At 49.7% G+C, this 13,766-nt stretch overlaps 1 protein-coding gene across 5 annotated transcripts in view; it reads left to right on the top strand.

Annotated features, from left to right (window-relative positions):
• The window catches only part of TBC1D30 (TBC1 domain family member 30), a 956,754-nt gene that overhangs the window by 362,051 nt on the left and 580,937 nt on the right, over nucleotides 1-13,766 (top strand). The window contains exon 1 of one of the 5 annotated variants that reach the window (XM_069629765.1): nucleotides 902-1,472. The exons of 3 other annotated variants lie outside the window; for them this stretch is intronic. In XM_069629765.1, the coding sequence (XP_069485866.1) occupies nucleotides 1,319-1,472 (154 nt within the window). In that variant the 5' untranslated portion in view covers nucleotides 902-1,318. Of the gene's footprint in view, nucleotides 1-901; nucleotides 1,473-13,766 lie in introns of those variants that run through there. One more of the 5 variants, XM_069629766.1, reaches the window with a different exon arrangement.

Raw genomic sequence — 13,766 nt, 5'->3', positions numbered from 1 at the left:
GGGCCCATCCTCGACTTCTTCCCCGATAAGAAAGGTGCGGCCTCGGCTCTGTTATATGAAGGGGAGGGGCCTCCGACCACTGTTGCCCTCGACATCGCAAATTCTGGCTTTTGCCAAATGGGCAATGGCATGGCCAATGGCTTGACGCTCCGCTGCCAGAGTCGACTTAAAGCCACCAACTTCCGCACGGATGTGCAGACGAAGGTACTCGATATGCCGTTCGATGGTGCCAATCTCTTTGGAAAGGGGGTTGATGAGACTCTACAGACCATAAAGACTGACACGGGGACGGCGTGTTCTTTGGGAACTCTCCAGCAGAGGAGGACCGTCCTTACGTTCCCCCAAAGGGAGAGTCTCAAAGTTGTCCAAAGGTTTTAGCTCCTCCTATGTCTTATCCAATGGATCTTTTTATGTATGGGGTCTCTTATAACTGTTCACTAATTCACAAGGCGCCGGAACGTTGCCAATCACAGGACAAGACACCTACTAAGGTCTATATGAGATCCCGTGTGTAGACGAATATATTGGAGAAGACATGACATTTGACATTAGTCCACAATATTCATGTTGAAGAACTAATTTACAAACGGAGGAGAACCAACGCGCATCTTTCATGCTTTGAAGACGACCTATGGTCGAAACCTGTGCCTGCTGCAAGCAGACATTGCCACCTGAATTCAAATAAACTATGTACATGATAAACTGAGTTACCTTTGGACGAATTCACGAGATAATCAAACTGTATTACTAGTGGACGATAATACATAAAGGAATACTGAACTACATACAGTTCCTTTGCCGACCCGGCGCGAAACGCTGGCACTGAATGAGGAAGCAGCTGTAGCTTTGAGTGGGCAGCCTTGCTGCCTGTTCAGATGACGTAGCCCTAATTCTGTATTGCTGCCACTAAATGAGATTCCGCCTGCCACTGGGTGGGAAGCTGTTGCGAGTGAGCTGGCCCTCCACATGCTGTCTGTGACTGCATTGCATGCTTTGCCCAGTGCTCGGAGGTGAGGGGTAGCAGCAGCCCTGGCAGCTGCACCCCTCAGAAGTCAGGACTGGAGGAGTGCATGTGGGTGATGGTGTCATGTGGGCGGCGCTCTAGTGCTCTCGGTGTTGCCGACTGTCTCTGCACTGCAGATGTCCTCGGCGGCGGGGAGCGGCTGAAGCCTCAGCCCCCAGGGTTAGTTCAGCGCCCAGTGTGAGGGGGCAGGCGGGCAGGCAGCAGCGCGCCGGGCCTGCACACGGGGGTCGCGCCTCCACACCGGGCTTTGAGGCACCGCAGCATGGCGCCGCGGCGGACCTGAGCGGCGCCACGATGCGACAGGACCGGCTGCCCGGCCCGCTGAGGCGCGGGGGGAGATGCCTGAAGCGGCAGAGCACGGGCGTGGGCAGCATCCTGAGCACGGTGCTCAAGAAGAGGAACTGCATCTCCCGCACGGCGCCGCGCCTGCTCTGCACCCTGGAGCCAGGTGAGCGGGGAGGGAGGGGCTCTTTCTGCTCACAGCCCGCCACTGCCTTCTGTATGATGTATACGTTAATGGTGTATGTGCGAATGTTTACTACAAGCGCAGCGATGGCAATGCTGCTGCGAGGCTCCTATTTTGTGGATAGTGGTGCCCCTATGTACAGACAGTGTGTATGTGGGGAAAATGGCGCCTGTGGCCGAGGACACGACATCCACACCTCGGCCAGCGGCAGTCCTCTCCAGCACGCAGGCCTGTGCAATGGAAGCGAGTGGGGCCCTCCAACCTGTACACCCGTGCCGAGGGAGAGCTGTCTCGCTGCGCCGTGCCAGGAAGCCTGCGCAAGAGCACAGCCCCATCCGCGAAAGTAAAGCTGTCCCTAGCCAGGCGTGTGCACTCCAGCAGCAAGGAGGGTGCCACAATATTACAAACATGAACACTTGACAATTATGTCAAATGAAATAGGAAAGAGAAGAGCGTCAAAGGCTGTGCACCGAAAACACTATCTGACAAACCAGAATGACAAAGACCATAGATGGAATGACCTGTATATTCGTGTAACGTTCTTCAGCTAGATTTCAGCTATGTTAACCCCTTTCATTGGTACGATAAGGTTAGTGTGCCAATAGAGGAACAATTTGAATAGTTAAATAGTTTTGAGAGAAGAAAGGCGTATTTTCGCAGAGCACTAAAGTGCATTGCTGATAACCCCGGGCAGTAGCACGCTGAGAACAGCAGTAATGCAATGGGCGTTCAGCTAGTGTACATGCATGTGCCATCTGTTGCATCAACCCATTCATTCATTCATTCATTCATTCATTCATTCATTCATTCATTCATTCATTCACTCACTCACCTTCTCTTCCGTCCTATCTCATTTATAATGTCCATCACGGCGTCACCCCACCTTGGACCCACCTACCTGTTCCTCTCTTTGCATTCGGATCTATCCTATCTAGAAACGCTTACCGTTGCATTGCATGTCACTCACACCAGGCCTTCCCTGAGACTGTAGTGTAGCCCCTGGCCCTATGGCGAGCCGGCTACCAGGAGAGTTCTGTTTCTCCCTCCCTGAAGGAAAATAGGGAAAATAAAGGACATTGGGTTTATTAACTGTATACGTGTTTTTCGTCCAGTATGACTTACCTATGGACTAGACTGCTCTATCAGGGCCCTCTAGAATGGTGAGGGAGAAGGACAATGGGCAGGCAATGCCCTGGCCTGAAGGAGTGGACTGGGCAGTCGTGTAACATGGAAAAGGAAGGTTGGGAGTCAGAAGACTAGCCAGCAGCTCAGGCTGCAAGGGACTCCAGCCCTTTGCCAAAAGCCCTAAACTATTCCTCTAAACACGTAGCATTGCGCTCATAATATTAAGCACTGCCAAAAAAGACTTCCTACCCCCATGCGAGGCCCGGGGCGCAACGAAACCTACATATCGGATTTCGGGAGGGGCCTCTTCCTAAAATAGGGGGGGGGCAAACTTGGAGGCTCCCCCCACTGTTATATCCCCCAATGCCCCCTCTGGTGCGGTGACCAACTATCAAATAGTATTTTTTAAAGCGCAATATGCAGACAGGCGATTGAATTCTTTCTTGAAAGTAGCACTTTAAAGTGTGACTGCATTTGTTCAAGTACATTTTTCTGAACAAGCACAGCTTCAATGTTTCAATCGGTTCAATTTCTCCTTTAAGTCTGAAAACACCCACTTCTTGCAAATCCTGAAGGTCCTAGAAAGTGTGAAAATGGCGGATAGTATGCAATGAAAGACCCAATATCATAGCAAAAAACCGGACATTTCAGAGTGTGGGGCAGTACTCTAAACGGCCCAAGCAACTTCAGTGGCTGGGAGCAACAGGGGGGGAAATGTTAGTCCACTATACTAGAATCTCTGGTGCACTGATTGGCTGGTGAGACGGTCTGCCTGTCAAATCAAGTGGTACCAGACCGGCCGAGGGCCAGTACAGCAATAATGCAAGTCTGTGACCGTATTGGATGTAGCCACTAACAGAGGAGCACCAGGGTACACCAATGTGTTCATACACTTATTAAAACTGTCCCATTGTAAGGGTGTAAATATAATCACTTACAAGCCATCCAATTATTTTTTTTATGATTAACATTTTATTTTAACACCAATGGGTAACAGCAAATATACATACTCAAGCAATACAAACAAAGCAGATCAACACTAGAACCATACAAAGTCAGGGTGAGATTACATTATTTGCCCGGGATCACACACTTGCGCTAAACAGCAAATTTGGGATTTTAACCCACTCTGCAATTTGGGCATGGCCACTTTCTTCCACACTTTACTTGCAACAAATATTTAAGTTTTGGGTCTCAAGCCCTACAATAATACTGTTGTATAGAGTTTACTTGCAAAATACACAAATTGCATAGTAAAGCATCATGACAACATGTAAATCCTTATAGAAGCAGCATGTTGCGACAAAATATCAGGGTACCTTTATTTTCCACATCTTGAATGGAAAACTATAAGATGCAAAAGGCAAAATATCTATGTACCCACTTTATTTTCAGCACTTTAAGACGCACAGTAAAATAAGTTGTCATAAACTCACGTAGGTTTGGAGACGTCCAGCGAGTTATGTATGGTTTTAAGAACATTCAACTAAGGACATCAAAGCAAACTTTACTCTTTAGCATATCAAGCTATTAGACGTTATGGGAATGAACACATTTTCAAAGCGTGCTTTATTATGTTGCTCTCTTTAATTGTCACAGATTTGCAATGTGACTGTGGTCTTTCAGTTGGAAATTCGCCATCATGCATAAGAAAGGCTATGCTGCTGATGACAAAAGAAACGTGTTGTCGAGTTATTAGGGCACTGGCAGCCTGTGGACGCATAAGGGACGCAGGCAGCCTGTGTCTCAGGGGGGCTGTGACTCTGGGAAACGGGCAGTGCTTGATCATCTGAGCCGAGCAGATTCTGGATTGGTCTCGGAAGAAACAAATAGCACCAAGTTCCTTTTAAACTGTTAAAGGGCATGGAAGCCCCGCCCCTCAGCTAACATTTTGGGGGGTGGGGGCGGGCTTCAGCCTGGTCAGCTCAATGACGTTGCGTGCCTGGTTCTCTGCATGGTAAGCACTGATCCAAGCAACATGCACCGAATGCAATGATGTATCGGCCCTGCAGGGAACATGGCCCATGTAGGTGAAGATGAGTGGTGTTTATCCCTAGGTCTTTAGTAGGTAGGTGCTCTGCAACGCACGTGGCCCACGTAGGTGAAGATGATTGGTGTTTATCCCTAGGTCTTTAGTAGGTAGGTGCTCTGCAACGCACGTGGCCCACGTAGGTGAAGATGATTGGTGTTTATCCCTAGGTCTTTAGTAGGTAGGTGCTCTGCAAGGCACGTGGCCCATGTAGGTGAAGATGATTGGTGTTTATCCCTAGGTCTTTAGTAGGTAGGTGCTCTCCAGGGAACATGGCCCATGTAGGTGAAGATGATTGGTGTTTAGCCCCATGTCTTTAGTAGGTAGGTACTCTGCAAGGCACGTGGCCCACGTAGGTGAAGATGATTGGTGTTTATCCCTAGGTCTTTAGTAGGTAGGTGCTCTGCAAGGCAAGTGGCCCATGTAGGTGAAGATGAGTGGTGTTTAGCCCCATGTCTTTAGTAGGTAGGTGCTCTGCAAGGCAAGTGGCCCATGTAGGTGAAGATGATTGGTGTTTATCCCTAGGTCTTTAGTAGGTAATTGCTCTGCAAGGCACGTGGACCATGTATGTGAAGATGATCGGTGTTTATCCCTAGGTCTTTAGTAGGTAGGTGCTCTGCAAGGCACGTGGCCCACGTAGGTGAAGATGATTGGTGTTTATGCCTAGGTCTTTAGTAGGTAGGTACTCTGCAAGGCACGTGGCCCACGTAGGTGAAGATGATTGTTGTTTATCCCTAGGTCTTTAGTAGGTAGGTGCTCTGCAAGGCACTTGGCTATGTAGGTGAAGATGAGTGGTGTTTATCCCTAGGTCTTTAGTAGGTAGGTGCTCTGCAAGGCAAGTGGCCCATGTAGGTGAAGATGATTGGTGTTTATCCCTAGGTCTTTAGTAGGTAATTGCTCTGCAAGGCACGTGGACCATGTATGTGAAGATGATCGGTGTTTATCCCTAGGTCTTTAGTAGGTAGGTGCTCTGCAAGGCACGTGGCCCACGTAGGTGAAGATGATTGGTGTTTATGCCTAGGTCTTTAGTAGGTAGGTACTCTGCAAGGCACGTGGCCCACGTAGGTGAAGATGATTGTTGTTTATCCCTAGGTCTTTAGTAGGTAGGTGCTCTGCAAGGCACTTGGCTATGTAGGTGAAGATGAGTGGTGTTTATCCCTAGGTCTTTAGTAGGTAGGTGCTCTGCAAGGTACGTGGCCCATGTAGGTGAAGATGATTGGTGTTAAGCCCTAGGTCTTTAGTAGGTAGGTGCTCTCCAGGGAACATGGCGCATGTAGGTGAAGATGATTGGTGTTTAGCCCTAGGTCTTTAGTAGGTAGGTGCTCTGCAAGGCACTTGGCTATGTAGGTGAAGATGATTGGTGTTTATCCCTAGGTCTTTAGTAGGTAGGTGCTCTGCAAGGCACGTGGCCCATGTAGGTGAAGATGATCGGTGTTTATCCCTAGGCCCATGTAGGTGAAGATGATTGGTGTTCATCCCTAGGTCTTTAGGAGAGAGGTGCTTTGTAGTGTCTCACAAGCCCTTTACTTGTGCTAATGACCTTCGGTGTCCTAGTTCAAAGAATGTGGACATCCTCCTAGTCTGATGACCTCTAACTCTGTGACCCTCCGATCTTTAAATGGCTCCAATTCTGAGACCTTCATGCTGAGATGTCCTCACTCTTAAGACCTTTTTTTACCCGTGGGCTTCATCCCTGCTGCAGATCTAGACTGGGGGATTTGACTGACATTTTTTACGCTGAAACAGTTCTAATGCTGACAACCAGTGAAGTTTGACTTCAGATTAGGCCTCTCGTGGTCTGAAATTGACTGACGTGTTCATGCTAGTCTGCGGGACTTTGACACTCATTGTACGAATATCTGACTCTGAAATTATAGTCCAAGTGCTTCTGAATCTCACTTCTTCTTGGTCTTGGGAACGTTGGCCTTTGAGACACTTTGTATAGGGTTCTGACTCCGAAACTATCTTTCTCTGAAGTGTGCTGGCATTGGGTTCCTCTTAGTCGGAGTGTTCCAAAAAGTGTACCAGAGGTACTGTAACTTAGATACCGTCCTGATCTGATGGCTCGGGCACCAAGACCCTCCCCACCTAATGCTATGAGACTGAGTCAAAGTTTCTCATACTCTGAAAGTATCCGAGACTGTTAATGTATAAGCACTGCTGACACGGATTCACAAACTATCAGCCTATCCCACTAAGCTGGTGGCTCCAGTCCCTTGCATTCTCCTGACTGAATGAAATAAAGAATAGGAGCATTATTCTGAGCGTTTACTTTTCATCATTGAAGCAACAAAAACTGGAGGTTTCCTTGTTAAAACATGTGCGAACTTAGTTTCCGCTTGTGCAAATTTCAAGTTATACTGTGTTGGGCTGTAAAGAAGAAATACAACCCAGAATGAAAGACATTTGACAGCTGTACATTGGGGGTTTCCTATATTTAATTCCAGAACTGCATGATTCCTCTGCATTCCGGTGCCTGAGTACTGGAGGAGGTATTCACACGTGGCGAGGGGTCTGCCTGTTACTGGATTCCAGAACCCCATGCCTAGCTGGGACTTTAGGGTGGAGTATTGTTAGCAGTGCTGTGTGTAGATTATAACTGAGAAGGATTCCTAGCGCAGGTTGCAATGGGGGAGTTCCCTTGCTGTATCATTGAGGCTGAGCCACATCTTAAACTAGGCATATACACCCGGCCCTCTCAAAAAGAACTGAAAGCTGGGTGACTATTGATGGTCTTTCTCCTTTGGCTAACACATGCACATTTAAATGGAAGCATCATTTTAATTGTGTTTTTCCCATTCAGAGTTCAGCTTCCTACCAGTGAAGTACCCTCCTTAGTGAATGTGTTCATGCCCGCAGCCTCATTGATTCAGTGGCAAAATCCTAGAATCGGGGGAAAAAGCTGCAGAGGATGTGGTGTGCAGATTTTCTTAGGACTATTTATTGGCCCCCGCACAGAAAACAGAGAAAGGCGGCCAGCAGGGGAGCCGAAACGCTAAGTGACTAATTAAGAATAGGATGCAAACTGTCTTCATTTGTTGTAGCTTGAAATGGGGACACTGCCTCGGCACCTGGCCTGCGCCAACCTACATTCAAATGCAGAAAATGTGATGTGGGTGATGACTGCTTCAGTAGGCCCTACTGGCCAGGAAACTGCCTGCCGCCTACAGTGATGCCCTCGTTTCGTTCGCGCCATTTCTTTGGGCGACTGGGCATTACCATGCGTTACGGCCCATGGCTGGAGCCTCACTGCTTTCCAAACGTTCTGACTTCAGAAGCTGATTGGTAGGTAAGCCAAGGAAATCATTTCTCTGCATTAAAGAAACGAATGGGATTTCTCAGCAAGATTTATTTAAAAAAGACACTAGCTAGCGCATTGAGTTTAGCAGTTTTTCTTAGGGGAACACTGCCGGCAAGCTGCTGGATTGAGTAGTAGAATGGTGGAATTAGCCCTACTCATGGAGCCTATATGGCTCCATGGGGGAATTGAAGCAGTAATTCTGTCCCTGGTAAATCCTCAATTTTTAGCCAGTAAATTGTAGCCGAAACCTGCAGCCAGTCTGTGGAGGTAACTCCTCCACTTAGCCAATACCTGCAGGCCAGTCTGTGGAGGTATCTCCTCCACTTAGGCGATACCTGCAGCCAGCCTGTGGAGGTATCTCCTCCACTTAGCCAATACCTGCAGGCCAGTCTGTGGAGGTATCTCCTCCACTTAGCCAATACCTGCAGGCCAGTCTGTGGAGGTATCTCCTCCACTTAGGCGATACCTGCAGCCAGCCTGTGGAGGTATCTCCTCCACTTAGCCAATACCTGCAGGCCAGCCTGTGGAGGTATCTCCTCCACTTAGCCAATACCTGCAGGCCAGCCTGTGGAGGTATCTCCTCCACTTAGGCGATACCTGCAGCCAGCCTGTGGAGGTATCTCCTCCACTTAGCCGATACCTGCAGGCCAGTCTGTGGCGGTAACTCCTCCACTTAGGCGATACCTGCAGCGAGCCTGTGGAGGTATCTCCTCCACTTAGCCGATACCTGCAGCCAGCCTGTGGAGGTATCTCCTCCACTTAGGCGATACCTGCAGCCAGCCTGTGGAGGTATCTCCTCCACTTAGCCAATACCTGCAGGCCAGTCTGTGGCGGTAACTCCTCCACTTAGGCGATACCTGCAGCCAGCCTGTGGAGATATCTCCTCCACTTAGCCGATACCTGCAGGCCAGCCTGTGGAGGTATCTCCTCCACTTAGCCAATACCTGCAGGCCAGCCTGTGGCGGTAACTCCTCCACTTAGGCGATACCTGCAGCCAGCCTGTGGGGGTATCTCCTCCACTTAGGCGATACCTGCAGCCAGCCTGTGGAGGTATCTCCTCCACTTAGGCGATACCTGCAGCCAGCCTGTGGGGTTAACTCCTCCACTTAGGCGATACCTGCAGGCCAGTCTGTGGAGGTAGCTCCTCCACTTAGGCAATACCTGCAGCCAGCCTGTGGAGGTATCTCCTCCACTTAGCCAATACCTGCAGGCCAGTCTGTGGCGGTAACTCCTCCACTTAGGCGATACCTGCAGCCAGCCTGTGGAGGTATCTCCTCCATTTAGCCACCACACTCCTCATTCGGTGATGCAGGAAAGTGGTGGTAAAGGAACTTCTATCATTGTAGCACCCCTTTTTCCTCCCGCACTGCCAAACTCTGAATGAGGCCTCCCTTTATTCTTCCACTGCACCGTCAAAGTGTCCGGCAACATCCAATTTAACGCACCAAAGTGACCAAGTGGTGGAGAAATCGTAGAGCAATGGTTTCACTTTTATATAGAGAAAAAATAAAAAATTCCATTATTAGACCAAATGCAAGCTCACGCTGTTTCATCTGAACTTAAGTGTACAATATAAATGCGTACACAAAATCCTAAAACCGCATTTAATGTACTATTACATATTGTGTATTTACTCATTACAATTTTTTTGTACTTCACCACTGCAACTACAAAATCTAGTGGTATTACGTGTTTGTGTGCGATAGGTTTCCCTTGAGCCTTAACTTGGGGACGAGCCATTCTTTCCGGATAAATTGCCCGCCCCCACCGTCTGTCAGGCTATATTAGAAGATCGGGAGGATAGAACAGGGTATATTCCGAAGAAGGAGAGGCACTTTAAACATAACATTAATACATTAAATGCGTCGAGAAAATGCTTTTTTAACACTTACATTTTGCAACAAAAAAGTGCATTTTCCAAGTTTAATTTTCGAATAGTTTAAAAAGAATCACCCCCAATACGCGTACGGGAGCGATGGACTATGCACCGTGTGTGTGTACAAGGTGAACGCTGAAAGCAGGCGATATTAAACCTTAGCGAATTGCACCTTGGGAGTGGGTACCCGTTCCAGGTAGAGCGAGTGGGAGAGGTGCATTAGTACACGAATAACCTTTGACGTCACGACACGCAGTGCAGCCGCCCGTTGACCATTAACCTGCCTTCTCAGAGCTGGCTGATGGGTAAGACGCGTCAGTGTAGCAGGAGCGTGTATCGCGAGCCTCTAGTAGAAGGGGCGGCAAATGTGCTGTAAAGGTCACCCATGACGCCGGGTTGCCTGGGTGGGTGGCCACAGTGCAGGTGTCGAGGCGGCCGGGAAGCGGCTGATCACAGGCGGCCCCGGTTCAGCACCTCTGCGTGGACAGCTCCGTGCTGACTGCTGCGCTCTCTGCTCCCAGCGTGCACACCCGACCCTACAACTGCAATAACTAGCATGAAGCCGAGCCGAGCCGAGATCTAATGCGCCTGGAAGGATTACTGCCAGACTACAGTGAGAACGCGGCCACGGTCATTTAGTGGAATACAAATGTGGCCGTAGGCTTTATTATTTACAAAACATAGACAGCCAATCAACACTCCAGGCGTGTATCTCGTGGTCAGGAAGAGTCATGCCTCCTCAGACCAGCCAGTGTCGGACTCACCTCACCCTCACCCCACCACCCTCCCCCCACTGGGAATGAGCGCTGCTGTCAACCCCAAGCCACCTATGCGTTTGCAAGCGGAACGTTTTACTTCATAAGTCGTGTCCTTCACCTTTGTAATGGCGGACGCCCAATATTTATCCATTGGGCATTCTCCATCCTGGCCCGTGCCCCCACACCTGAGTGGGGTTACGGCCGCTTAAAGTATCCTCAAACACAACCCCTCCGCTAATGCCTTGAAGATGTTATCAGTAAAAGGCCCAATGCCCTTGGTTGATGTGTACGCCATCCTGACGAAATAGATCAGGGTTGTTTAGCCATAGCCCCCCCCCTTTTCTAATGAAACGTAAACCTATGTGCTTGCCAAATCTTGGTAGAGCCATGTTCAGTTTCCTCCTAGACGTCTCCACTGCTGTTCTGGAAATGGCCCCCACCAGTGCCTCCTGGGCACTATTTCTGCTAACAGAATGTCTGTCCCTCAAGCAATGCGTTATGCTGCCCAGAGACTCTCGCATGTCTTTAAGCAACTCTTTTCTTCCTCATTTTGGCAGGTCATTTCCTCCTAAGTGGATTACCAGGTTTCCGGAGTGTCCCTAAAAACCAATTAGGTCAGAGAGAGAGCCTGTCATTTACGTTCTCCCCCAACATGCCTGGGGTCCCCCGCTAGGCAGTGAGGGTCTGTTAGAAATACAGGCTTTGGTGTACATCTTCTAGCCACCTGCCTGCCCGTGTCACAAATGAATGCCCCACAATCCAAGCAGACCTGGAAGGGCCGCTATCGGCTGGAAAGAACACGCTGATTAAAATCAAATATAGTCTTGCGTACCTATTATATCATGATATGGTATGGCATTTATAAGGCGCCTATACACAAGTGTTTCAAGGCGCGAAGAGGCAAGGGAGGGGGAGCAAAGGGAGGACATACAACAATCATACTAAGCCAGGTGTCATTCAGATCGCGCAAGTGCATGGGATGGGGAAGGGGAAAAAGTGCAGGAAGTGGTGTGGGGGAGAACAGTGTCGTACATGGGAATAGAATAATAACAATAAGTAAAGTGACGGCCAGCAGGTGGCAAGTGCAAAGGTGAGTGCAGACATCAGGTCTCAAGTCCTGGTAGTGGGACTGAAGGGATATCGAAACAGTCCCCAAGTGCGGGGGATGCGAGGCAGGCAGTGCAGGTGTGAGTGACTGGCGTGGGAGGGACCTGGGCCCAGGATCAGAGGGTGGCCAGGAAACCAGTGCAGATTCCGAATCAGCCAGGAGGTCAGCACGGGAGAGGAGGAGAAAAGGCAGAAGCAAAGAGAAAGGTTTTGAGGTGCTTCCGGAACCAGAGCTGGTTCTCCTCAAGTTTCAGGGAGGCTGTTCCAGACGGAGGCCCCAGCCGAAGAAAGAGATCTACCACCAACTCGTTGCTTGTGGAAGCGACTGACCTTGAGGGAGTTGGAGGCGGATGAGCGAAGAGCTTGAGAAGGAAGATATTTAGGAAGAGAAAGTTGAAGGTATTGAGGCCCCAGGCCCCAGAAGGCCTTGTGGACAATGCAGAGGGTTTTGAACTTGATCCTCGCAGCCACTGGGAGCCAGTGCAAAGATTTCAGTCCTGGAGAGATACGATCCCTGGGCTTGAGGCCAAGGACAAGTCTCGCAGTCCTGTTCTGGATGAGTTGCAGAGTAGAGGAAGGCAGATTTAGAAAGAGGCTGTTGCAGTAGTCCAGCTTAGAGAGAACCAGAGCTCTGGAGACCGTGAGCTTCTGGGGGGAGGAGAGGAAAGGTAGAATACCTCTGAGGAGGTGCAGCTGGTAGTGTGACTTCTTAGAGACGTCAGAGATGGGAGAAGAGAAGCAGAGTGTGGAGTCAAAGATGACCCCCAAGGTTTTTAGCCTCACAGGTTGGAGCAGGAGGAGGGTCAAGAGAGGCTGGCCAGAGAGTGACAGGAATGGAGGGAGCGGGTGTGCCGACGTGAAGAATCTCCGTCTTACTTGCATTAAGGCAGAGGTCATTGGTGGCACACCACTCCTGGATAGCAGACAGTCAGAGATGAGAGACGGAGAGGAGGTGGCCGAGGGTAGCCTGAAGATGAGCAGAGTGTCATCCACATAGCACTAAAAGTTAGGGCAGAGAGCGGCAGTGCAGTGGGCAAGAAGTGCCAGATATAAGTTGAAAAGCCAGGGAAAGAGGTTAGACCACTGGGGGACACAACAAGTAGAGAGAAAGATAGCGGAGAGGAAGGGCCCGAGTTGGACCTGGGAGGGTCGGTCAGAGAGGAAAGAAGACAGCCACGCCAGGGCCTGACTCGTGATACCAAGATTATCAGAGACATTTGAGCAGGATGACATGGTTGACAGTGTCAAAGGCAGAAGAAAGATCAAGCAAGATGAGGACACAGGGGGTGTTAGAATCAAGGTTGGACAGCAGGTCTTCACGGATGTTCAGGAGAGCAGTTTCCGTGCTTCTGGCAGCTCTGAAGCCAGACTGATGGTCATGTAGACAGCCAACAGATTCAGTGTGGAGATTAAGCTGGGAGATGGCCAGTTTTTGAAGGAGTTTTCCCAGGAAGGGAGTGATGGAGATTGGGCGATAGTTGGCCGGGCAGGAGGGTTTCTTAAGACGGTGCACAAGGGAGTGCTTCAGGGGGGATGGAAACACTCCAGTGGCGAAGGAGTGGTTGCAGAATTCGGCCTGGGCAGGAGCCAGGGAGTCGATGGGGTCCTTGATGGTTTTGGAGGAACAGGGGTGGACCTGTTTTGACGAGACTTTCATAGATCAGACTTGTCTCGAAACTTCGTCAGCTGAGAAAAGAGGAAAGGCAGAGAAGGAGGAAGGAGAGGTGGCTGCAGAAGGGCCAGAGGAAGATCGGAGAGAGGTGGAGAGTGAGGACAGGATGTCCTGAGTTTTACAGATGAAGTGAGAAGCCAGTGCCGTGCAGAGGACCTGGGAAGCGACGAGAGGTAGAAACTGCAGCGGGATTGGCCAGTTCCTTGCAGATTTTAAAGTGTTCAGCCGAGTTGTTAGATGCTGCAGAGACGCAGGTTTGGATGTGAGCTCTCTTCTTAGTGAGGACAGAGAGGCGGTATTGCCTTTGCAGCAGGTGGCAGGCCAGTTTGTCAGAGGATGTACATGAAGCAAGCCATTTCATCTCGGCCTTGCGTTTAAGGGTGACTAGGTCAGAGTCGTATCAAGAGT

Source organism: Ambystoma mexicanum, chromosome 12, assembly GCF_040938575.1.
Source record: "Ambystoma mexicanum isolate Mex_15411 chromosome 12, UKY_AmexF1_1, whole genome shotgun sequence".
NCBI classification, from domain to species: Eukaryota; Metazoa; Chordata; class Amphibia; order Caudata; family Ambystomatidae; genus Ambystoma; species Ambystoma mexicanum.
The sequence above is the reverse complement of the archived record's forward strand: the minus strand, read 5'-3'. Positions and strand labels throughout refer to the sequence as shown.